The sequence below is a fragment of the Mastigoproctus giganteus genome, chromosome 2 (assembly GCF_048544385.1).
Source record: "Mastigoproctus giganteus isolate SK-2022 chromosome 2, ASM4854438v1, whole genome shotgun sequence".
Classification (NCBI taxonomy): Eukaryota; Metazoa; Arthropoda; class Arachnida; order Uropygi; family Thelyphonidae; genus Mastigoproctus; species Mastigoproctus giganteus.
Genome location: NC_143576.1, coordinates 229,364,781 through 229,376,972, shown reverse-complemented (window position 1 = coordinate 229,376,972; position 12,192 = coordinate 229,364,781). Strand labels below are relative to the sequence as shown.

Below are 12,192 nucleotides of genomic sequence, written 5' to 3'. Positions count from 1 at the left end.
TTCCAGTATGACACACTTTTTATTACACATGGTAGTTATGATAAACTTTAAATTTGTAGACAGAAAATGCTAATTTAAAATTGACATTAATCAGGCAATGCCAGTAGAAATGTCACTGATGAAATTCCACAGGAATTTCATCAGTGACATTTCATCTGTGTGTCACTGATGTGTCACAGAACATCACATCTGTGTGTCACAGAACATTTCATCTGTGTGTCACAGAACATCACATCTGTGTGTCACTGATGAAATTCCACAGGAATTTCATCAGTGACACACAGATGTGATGTTCTTCATATCTGACAGTTCTGTTTCCGATATTACCATTCAGTTGGAAGTGCAATTGAATGGTGATGTGTCATTGCCTCCATCCCAACCAGGAACTGAAAAGCAAAATTGAAATGTTTTTCATGGATCACTTGGAGTAGGTACTGCACCATGTACAATTATGCATAACAACTGCTCGGCAACTAGCAGATGAATATGCAGATATTCATCATATGCAGATAAGCAGCAAACTATGTGCTGTGCTCTTGTTGATCACAAAGTAGTTTCATCAGTGATGCCCTCAGAAAGTGATTGACATCCTCTGCCATGGCATATAGACAAACTGTCTGTTGCTCCTTCAATTTCTGTCATATTGCATAACCATTTTGTGATAGGGGTCCACATGTCAATCACTTTGGTCAATGATTTGCAAAGAGCAGCTAAGGAATTCCAATCATTCTGATCACATAGTAACTAGCAAAGCTTGAGTTTTTTGGTGTCATGTTTTTATAGCTGATCTGTGGACACATCATCACATTATATTATAATTTGTGTAATTATTCTATACAGCATTGTGGCATTTTATAGAACTTGTGTGTGTGTCATTCCACATTTCCCAACTGCTGTCCATGCTAAATTTCAACTCTATGTGAGTAAGTGTTTTCCATCTACATCCCTTCAGTGATGTAGTTCAGTTATAACCATCCTATATTTATCCATACAGTACCAATATAGCAGAATAAAAATAAAATGTATATACATATGAAAATAATTTAAAAGGATATAGAAGCACAACTGATTCAACATTATACCAACTCAGTGTATTTGTATTTTAAAAAAAAAAATTGGTTTTAAACACACCTAATTCTTGGTTAGCCAGGTTTAATGTACCAATAACATGCCAGTGTGGTGTCCTGGAAACCATACATTAACTGAGTATAAATTTCCCATATAAACTCATGCAACATGTCTGGATATATTCCTGAAGATTTGTGAATAATTTGATTTTTTGAATTCAGGGAGAAACACCAAACACTGAATTTTTAATTTTAAAATGCATTATCTTAATCTGGCTTGCACAATTACAATATTCAAAAAATTAATATGGTGCTGTAATGTTTTGGCTGTTATGCCACAGCCTTGACAAATGGGAACAACTCTGAAGTCTCTGATGTCAACAAAGAGTATGCTTCTCTTTTTATCTGGGAAAGTCGGGGTTAGGGATAACCTTTGTTGCCGGGAATGAGATTGTGTTGACTCGTCTATTCTCTTACCGGCAGATATAAAATGTTGCAGGAATGAGGTTATGATGATGCATATTTCCTTTCTTAACCTTAGGTGGTCATTGTTAACTACCCTGAGAGATAACATCATTTCCAGTGTTGTGTGTAGCTTATGGACTGGGATTGTGTAGAAATTTCTGAATTGCATTAGTTGTTGGGTTTCTTGTTTTAGATTAAGCACAAAGCACTCCAGTTTTTTAAGACATCCCAAAAAAGTTTTCCAGAATCTTAAAATAGCCATTCCATGTTACAAGTTCAAGTACATTTGCAATTAATTGTGGCATCTCACTATTAGAACCTGAAAACAGTGGCATATAGTATTTGTGTACATTGGATCAAATTTTAACAAAAAACATTAATCTTGTTTTGTTGCCAAATACTAGCATTCCAGTTGTTAATATATTTATAATTTAAATTATGGTTATTAGTGGCATGACTCATCAGTGTACACTGATGAATAAAGCAAAATTTCAAGATTAGCATCATTGGCTGACTAGAAATCTTTCAACCCCCAGATTAGTTGTGCTTCTAACATTCTTTATTATTATTATTATTTTTTTTTGCTATGGTTTGTCAACTCAGGTAATCAAGGTCCTATAGTTTTTTAAAATTAAATATGAATAAATACAGTTACTGTATATACCTGACCCATTAATCCTCTGAAAAGTTCATTCAAAGAAAACTAATGAGTGGCATTCTTCTTTTCACCATAAAGAAACTTATAGTAAGCCAGCAATGTTCAGGAACATTCATGACATCATGAATGTTCCTGAACATTGCTGCTTCTCTTAGCATTGAGATTCAAATCCACTATGACTTCTGTTGTCTCTTTCCATCTTCATTGTGATTTCTCTTAAAACTTTTGAGTTTTATGCTCTTTGAAGGGATACAGGAGATATCATTATTACTATCATCCCTTTTTTCATTCTGTATTTCTGCCTACAGCTTGACCAAATTGTGATCTTCTCTGTTGAGACTCCAGCAGCTCATTCATGTTTTCAGTATCCACTTCCAAGTTAAGGTGTTTTGCTATATCTAAAATTTCCACTGTGATATTTTCATGCATTTCTTGGAAATCTTCATTGTCATGAACAAACTGCAGGCAAAGCTTCCTCCAGCAACACTTCTTAGCAGATTGTTTAACATCTTTCTAGCTTGCAACAATATTTCCCAATACTATAAGTATGTTTTGCCCATTGCAAAACTGCAGGAGAGTTACTTCCTTCCCAGCAGTAGCTTGGGCTGTGGTTAGCTTCAAATAATACTGCTTGAAGATGAAAATCCACAATACGAGGAAGATGATCAGGAGTGTTGTTAAGAATTAACAGCCTTAAATGTAGTGTTCTTTTACAATAAATATTTTTCCATTTTTGGCACAAAATAGTGTATGAACCAGTCCTGGAAAATAATTGCATTAACCTATGCTTTCAGATTTGATTTCTAAATTATTAGCAGTGGAGACTGGAGCATTCTTGGCAGCCTGTGAATTCACACTGTGTTACACTAAAAGTGACTTTGGTTTGAACTCATCATTTGCATTACCAGCTATCACTAAGGTCAAGCAGTTTTTTTTCAGCATTGAAACCAGTCAATTTCTTCTCCTCATTTGCAGTGTTTGCACTTGAAGGTATCTTCTTCCAGAATAATGTCCCTACCCAATGTAGCCACAATGATTTCAGAAAATCACGTTTTGCTTTCTGTCAAATCATTGAGGTTAACTGGAATCTGGTGCATATATTTTTCATCAGTCCCTATTTTCAAGTCTTTCTATTTCTTCCATTATGCCACTATGTGCATGAGTAAAAAAAATTCACTGACTGGTCATACACTTTCTCACATGTTTCATAATTCACTCTTTATCCTTTGCTGTTGTACACAGTGATTTTTTATTTAAAAAAAAAAAAAAATTTTTTTTTCATCTAAAAAATGTAAAATATTAGAAAACAGGCCTTGTGCGTGGGTTGCCTCTTCATCAGCTTCACAAGCTGATGAAGAGGCACTTATCTTATTGTATTTTAACGTGATATTTCACGTTCTCGTGAATTCCATTTAGTCGGTTAATAGCAAGAAACTTTGATGATATGATGTAAAATATTGTTTAGAAACAGAAATTAACACAAGACTATATTTAGTAGTGTTGGGAAATTCGTGGCACAACTTGTTCATGCATCCTCCACATTTATCAATAATGCATTGCACTTGGAGTGTGAAGTTTTGAAGAACATACTCCAGTGTTTCTTCTGACCCAGATAATCATGTCATATCACTTTCTTTAGTGTGGAAATGGTTCACAGATTCCTCAGAAACATTCCTCTCTGAGATAACCCCAGAAATAAAAAGTACATGGATTTAAATCAAGTGATGTTTTAGGCTTATACCATTCCTTTGGCATAAACCCCAGGGACAGTTAGAAATCATCCTGTTGTTCAAAATTTAATCCTGGAACTCTAAGACAACTCCTGTAGTGTGGGCCTCACACTGTTATCCACGTCAGTGCCATAGACATAAAAAGGGCACAAAATTGTTTTTAATGACACTGAGATTGAAGTCACTTGAGATGATTCCATCGACCAACACTGGTCCAAAAATGTCAAATACAGAGTGCACACCACACCATAATCCTTTGTGCATGTAATGGATTGTCAAGAGTAACTTGGATTCTCCAGAGACCAAACCTTACATTTTATTTATTCGCATACCCATCTGAACGACAGTGTGTTTTGTCAGAAAACCAAATTTATAATATCAGGTTCTTGAACTGAGAGTGCACTGAATTTCATGGCAAATTGAACATGCCATTCTTTCACATTTGGTGTTATTAGCTGGCTGAGCTGAATTTTTAAAGGATATTTCAGACCAGTCACATCATTAAATCTTCCTTACTGTGCTGTGAGACATCCTCATCTGTTGTGAAAGTTTATGCAAACTCTTCCTTGAACTTCATAGCAAGATTCATAGCAAAGGTCAAGCAGCAGGCTGCTTGACCTCTCATTTCATTTAAAACACTGCCTGCTCTCTCAGATTGATCCAGTAACCTCAAGACTGTATGGTTTGTTGGTTGGTCCATCATGCATGTTGAAGTTGCAAAGAAAAGAAATAATATGATGAATAACAGATCATGCTATAATTATTTTTGAGCATACTAACTCTGACCCACAACCAATAGACACCATGTTTTTCTCTTCAAAAGTAATTGCATCTTTTCTTTTTCACTCTGCCACAACCAGGAATTTTGTATTCTGTTTTCATTCATCTGAACCACATGTTAAACAACACTATTACAAAAGCATTTCTACAGTTGCTATTAGACTATAACCATGAGAATGTGTAACCAAGCATGTAGCTGCTAAAATCAAAACCAAATGTATAGTTTTATGTATAGTTTTTCTTTTTGATTTATAAGACACATTAACTTCTAATCTCAAATAAATAAATAAATTTTGTATTTATATTCCAGGACAACCACACAGGTCAGAGATTGTGTTATTATGCAATATACCTATAACCAGATGTATGGTAATTGAGCATTAGGTGTATGCAAATGCTTTGAGCTGTCATAATGGTGGCTCAGTTTTGCTTCTCGATCCATAAAGAAACATAAATCACTCAGCCAGCCTGCTTTCCAGAACAAAAAGTCTACATACAGTGTATACGGGTTTTGTTAATTTTTAAGCTTTTTTTTTTTTTTTTTTTTTCATTTGTCCTTTAAAAAATGTCTGATAAAAGGAAAGGCTAGTGCCCAAATGATCAACATCTTGAAAAAACAGCAGAAAGCCTATTACCTTACACATGATGGGAAAGGTAATAACACTTAGTGACAGTGGATTATCAAGTAATGATAAGTTAAAACAAGCACTGATTCTGTTCATATCTATAAAAAGTTACATATCAGATCCTTGAAGAGGAACATTATCCCTTATTATATCCTTGTCTATTGGAAAATTGGTTTTGACTTGCAACATTCTGGCTTGTAGCACCCACTTTTTATAGGACTGTAACTTGCTATAATCCAAAAACTGCTTGTGTCTGTTTCATTACCAAGCACTTACTTAGTATTGAAAATGTTTAAAATAAATGTATTTATATGATTATCACATTCAGCCTTCCTCACCACTCAAGATATTTGTTCTCATTTATTAATACTATACTCTGAATGACCACTTTATTAGATACACCTACTCTTTTCACGAACCAGAGTTTTCCTCCAGTAAAAGTGCCATATATTCATACCATGCAATATAAAGCAGATGGGCTGATATGCAGGGGTGTTGTTTGTGTGTAATTCAGTGCGAGAATGGGCAAGATGAAAGATTTAAGTGATTTTGAACATGGTTGGTAGTCAGTGCAGGTACACCAGACACAGCATATGAGTATCTCAGAAACTGCAATCCTGTAGGAGTTTCCATGTACAACTAACTGTGTCTCAGGTGTATTCTGAGTGGTCCATTAGCCAATAACATCCCAGTGGAGGCTGGCAGGACTTGTGCAGATAGCAGAAAAGCTACAGTCAGTCCAATAACAACTCAGTACAACATTGATAACCAAAAAGGCATTTCAGAATGCACAGCTCATCATACCTTATCACAGATGAGATATTGTCGCTGATAAATGAACCACATTCCATCCCCTTGTTAGCAAAAATCAAGACAGTACAGTTATAATGGGCTCAGGAACACCAACACACTGGGTGGTAGAGATTGAGAAAACATTGCCTGGGTTGAATAATCTCAGGCAATGGAGGGGACTAGAATATGGTATAAATTGCATGAGTCCATGGATCCATCTCCTGACAGATGTTAATGATGCAGGCTGACAAAGGTGATGTAATAGTCTGGGAAGTGTTTTCACAGCACACATTGATACCAGTAGAGCAATATTTGGATGCCATAAGTAAAATATGAATTAATATTTAAACCACATGTAAGGAGCTCTGTTAAAATATATTTATGTATAATTTTTACACAAATATATATTGTTCCACACTTTTTAATATCCCCCTTCCCTACCAAGAATTTATTCAACTTCTTCATTGGATGAAAACAATTCATGGAATTCATTGGAGTTATGTTTCCAGACTTACTTTCTAAGTTCTCGAAAAGTAAGCCTGAAAGAGAGATTTTCAATTTCATGTAGCAAAAGTGCTTCCATGTTGAAGCATTTATAGAGAAACCAATTTGCAGAGAGTACTAAACAGGCAAGAAGGAATGGTTCAATTATGTAATCAAATATCCCCATGTACACACATTTAGCATCTATAGTTGTCACCCATGCCTATAGGTTTTGGTTTCATGATCTTTCTTCCTAAGGGAGTGCTGCATACGCTAACTGTTTTGTTTATAGTTTACAGTGCACCGTATTAAAATGTAAACTTTTAAAGAAAGAGTAGAAATAATTGAAGTAAAAAGTAGACAGTGGTTCTTAATGAAGATTTTACTGGAATACACAAGACATGAAAGATGATTGTATGCTGAATATATGATTAAGAATGGATTTTTGAAGGCAAGAAACAGGTCAGCTTATATGTTATATTCCTAGTCAATCACCATATTTGCCATAATATACAGTATTTATTTTTTATATAATGCTCTGTACAGGTTGAATAGAAAGCTGTACACAGCATTAAACAATATTTTGACAGGCATCCCATATCATATTACTTATAGTTCTCATTGACAATTAGTCACAAATTGAAAAGTATAAAATTCCATTACTATCCAGATGTGACCAGCATACTGATTTAGTTTTGGTGGTGCATTGGATTGTCAGTTAGCAGAGATTTTTGGATGCAGACATGGAAATTTGTGTTTCCAAAGTAACTATTGTGGGCTGATGTAAGGAGCTCTGAATGTTGGTAGTTGAATTTTACTCTTCACAAGGTAAGTGAGCACCCAATGGGTACACTCCTTGTAGTACACCAATGTTTTGAACTTATTCAAGACTATGTTAAATTGAATATTAAAATCTCTCTGTGCCTATATAAAAAAAATGTGTTGAAAGGTTGCTGATTCCAGTTTGATCATAAATGTAGTAGACTCATTATTTTCAGTAGCAAACAATTCTACAATACCAAAGGATTTGTATGGGAAAGGCACGTATTGAAACATAAGATTTGTGTCTTAACACAGTGGTGATGCATGAATCAGTTTAAACAGATCATAGGCAAGTGACCTCTGAACAAGTTTCTGTTGAACTTACTACATTACAAGATATAAATTCTGATTTCTTTACTAGTAAGCAGGAGAGGTACTAAACCAAAATGGCTACTAAAACTGAAAAATATTAATTTTTTCTGTTTTATTATCAAAACTAGTCTTCAAGTATGTAATTGTCATGAGAAATATTCATATTTCTCTTGATCATTATCTGTGTTATCCTATTTCTCTGTACATTGTCTTGTTAGTTCTTTATTAGCATATGTAGTATTTAAAACATCTATTCCTTGCAGCCATTATTACTGAGTCTCATCAAAATTTAGTATGATATATATATTATTCAGTGATTGAAGAATAATTCAGTAGTGCAGGGGTCAGCAACTTAACTGCACTTACTAGTGTAAAGGCTGCATTAGTGTAGTGTAGTGTGTGGGCATGCTCATAATCCCATTTAATTTTAATGGAAGCTCCTCCACCCACTCAAAGCATTAAAAAAAAAAAAAAAAAATCACAATTACTGTGTGTACATCAATTTTTCTAAAATAGCATGAAGTCTGGCTCTTCAGCTTTGAAAAGTTGATGGCCTCTGTAATAATGTAAACTGAAAAAATATATATACAGTAAACCCTCGCTAATCCGGAGTAATGGGGGGATAGGTCATCCGGTTTATGTGAGAATTTGGATTAGTGAAGCAAAAGATAGCCCTAAAAGACAAAAAAAAACTTAGAAGACAAATAAATGGAAAATTTAATGATATAGGTAGTGCTGACAAAAATAAATAAATCAAAATTACTGTAGAGCCTTTATTTAAAAACTATAAAAAGACAATAGTTTTTATGTTGTTAATTGTCTTTTGTCTTTTTATACATTTATCAGGTGTCGCTGGCATTGCATACCAATGCAACTTTGAGCATTGCTGTGAATATCACTTAAATACAGCTTCTTTCAGCAACACTTCTTTTAACTTTTTAAATGTCTCTCTATTTAATACACAGCCTTTATCACTCCCCACATTGAATTTTAAAGGAAATGTCTTTATAGATTCTTTTTGTTTTTTAATATCTGACACAGCCTGTTGGCCAATACCAAATTCTTCAGCAATTTTTTATTTTTTTTTTCCAGGAGTACCATTTTCAAGTTAATAGTTAAAGTAAAGCGTTTTCTTTTTATTTCACTTTTTAATTCTTTAGTACCCATAATTATATAAAATAGGGTAACTTATGTACAGATATATGTATAAAGAAGTATTCAAATGAATCGATATAAGCAATAACATCCATCCGACTCAGAGTGAACAACGATACTGAACAACACACAAGACAATGTAATGTACGTTCCATCTCTCTCTGCACAATCAATCAGCACGCAGTGAGAGTTTCTCATCTGCCTTCCTTCCTAAATCCTCTCTTTCAAAGTGCTCAACTGTGAACAGAATTTTCCTGTTTCAATCTGAATTAGCAAGGGTTTACTGTATATTGAATTATAAAAATTAGATATCCAATCTTTATTCTGTGTTTTTTATTATTTTTTTATTTTTTATTTTTTCCTTTAGGGAAAGAAAGGAGCAGGAAAGGCAGAAAGAAAGGTTAGTTTCTAATCATATTTGAATGAAGTATAAATCATTTCTGTGGTTTTTTTTTTGCTCAGGGTGACCAACTTCTGATTATAAAGGGGTCACAAGCTGTGAGACTAAATTAACCCTCCCAACAGTGCTGTAGTCATAAAATTAGCAGAAGGTATACTCTGCGAATGTTATGTATGCAGAGAGTATACTTTGTTATTAATGGAATTCCAGAGGGTATACAGCACATACCCATATACAGGATGTCTCAAAAATACATGGCATAACTTCAGGAATGAGTTCCTCATATGTAGACAATAAAAATATTTTATATCAACGTTGTTATTTAAAATTAGCATTGACATAAACATAACCATTAGTTTTAATATAATTTTAGCTGAAGGTAATGAAAATTCATCAGTAAAGTGTAATGAAAAATTCATTATCATTATAGTAATATACTTCTTAAAATTAATATGTATAGGCCATGCTGAATTAAGATAACCTAGTTGGGCTAACTTGATTACCAGATTTGTATGCACAATAATACTTATGTCAAAGCGCCATTAAAAAGAAAAACACATACACTCACATATATGTACAGGCACGTATAATGTCCAATTGGCATAATTACAATGGCATTAACGTTGCACAAAAGTATTCATTAAACTATAAGCTAAAATCTAACCGATTATGCATACTACTACTAATAATAATAATATATATATATGTATGTATTGACATTTCTAAGTGTGGGTAGTTTCTTCCCGTATTCCATGTATGGCTATACAGCAAGTGGAAGGTGAAATTAGGCAAGTACTTAGGACAGCAATAGACACTCCTGCTGTCGTATTGCACTAACAGCTCGGAGTGTTGGGGGGAAAAATTTTAAGGGGAAGGATAGCAAATAGAATATTTGCTGTCCGTTATTTCAGCATATGTACTGAAATAGTACATATATGCTGCCATTAACGTTTCAGTAGTTTCCTGTCCATTTTTTTTTTTTTTTTTTTTATTTAAATATTAGTGTTAGGGCTAACACTAATAAAAACAAAAAAAAAAATGGACAGGAAACAATTGAAATGTTAATGGCAGCATATATGTACTATTTCAGTACATATGCTGAAATAGTGAAACGGTGTGGCATCCTGAAGAGCATATTACCATTTAGCATATATCTGCCAGTTACCTAATAATTTCTAATTTTTAATGCTTATGTTAAACCTTTATAAATGCAAGTCGGGTTGTTAGTTTTAAATTTAATATTCAGTTGGTAAGGCCTGTGAGCCTATTTTATTGTAATACTTCTCAGAAAGTAAATACAATGGTTAATATTTTAAAATTTAAATTTAACATATATAAAAATTGAATACTTAAAACTAGTGAGCATACTCAGAAAGCAAATTTGATAGTTAATATTGTAAAATTAAAATATAAAAATGAATTCTTAAAGCTAGTAAATCTTGGAATAAAAAACCATTCAGAAAATAAATTGTATTAAAATAAAAATGGAGTTCTTAAAGCTAGGAAGTCTATTAATAAAAAACTATAAAGTGTAGTTATAAAGTGAATATTTTAAAATTTAAGATTTTAATAAAAATTGAGTTCCTAATACTAGGGAGGCTATTATGGTAAAAACTATTCAGTATAAAATTGATGGTTAATATTTGTTAAAAATTTAGTTTGTAATTGAGTTCCTAATACTAGGGAGGCTATTATGGTAAAAACTATTCAGTATAAAATTGATGGTTAATATTTGTTAAAAATTTAGTTTGTAATACAAATAAGATGATTATGGTAAATACTATTCAGAACATAAAATTGTTGGTTAATAATATTCTAAATTGCAAAAAATTGAGCTCTTAAAACTAGTGAAGCTATTATAGTTTATGGTCATTTCTAAATTAAAAGTAGACATAAAAAATGCTGGATATACAAAGAGACAAAGATAACCCTTACCAAATAGCAAATAACTACCTAATCCAGGGCCATTACTAATACGGCAATCATATTCTATTTGCTATCCTTCCCCTTAAATTTTTCCCCCCAACACTCTGAGCTGTTAGTGCAATACGAGAGTAGGAGTGTCTATTGCTGTCCTAAGTACTTACCTAATTTCACCTTCCACTTGCTGTATAGCCAGACATGGAATACGGGCAGAAACTACCCACACTTAGAAATGTCAATACATAAAAATATTTACCTACTGCTTTATCTTTGCAGCTTGCACAAGATAAGCAAGTATTTGAGAACAATTACAATAAGAATAATAGCTTATAAACCACTTGAATATATATATATATATATATGTGTGTGTGTGTGTGTGTTTTAATAAATAAATCAGTTAGGTGTGAAGCTGGAAGTATAAATTACACAAAATGCCAAAAATCAAAAAGAGGGTAGAGCAAATATTCAATTGTCCATACTTTGTGAAAGTTATACTGCTTTCCCTTTTCAATCCCACTTGATTTATTCTTAAAATTCTTCTCTTCCACAGTTATGGACAAGTATAGAAACACAGTCCTTGATGCATGATCAGGTGTAGGCCCCTGATGAAATACCTGATCATGTATCAATATTTACATTTGCTAACATCAGATTTAATTGCATACTTGCTCTCCACCCTTATCTGATGCTAGCTACCATTACTTTTATTAATTTATCATTTTGATTTAATCATTTTTACTTTACAGGTCATTCCTCTCTAATTGGCTTTACAATTCAGCCTATAATTTTACTTAATTCATTATAACATATAGGATATTCAGAATCTTTTTCCCCTTTTCACATATGCAATTTCTCATATTTCTGTCACACCTAATTGACTTATTTATTAAAACATACACATAAACTTTTGCATCCTTTGCGTGCTCAGGTGCATTTGTCATATCTTATTTATTTTTATCTTTCCACTACTACTCCACGT

General features: G+C 33.1%; 1 protein-coding gene across 1 annotated transcript in view; it reads left to right on the top strand.

Annotated features, from left to right (window-relative positions):
• The window catches only part of LOC150090222 (uncharacterized), a 536,661-nt gene that overhangs the window by 509,266 nt on the left and 15,203 nt on the right, over positions 1-12,192 (top strand). Inside the window, exon 17 of the mRNA XM_090390210.1 lies at positions 9,258-9,290. Coding sequence (XP_090246336.1) covers positions 9,258-9,290 — 33 coding nt within the window. The remainder of the gene's footprint in view (positions 1-9,257; positions 9,291-12,192) is intronic.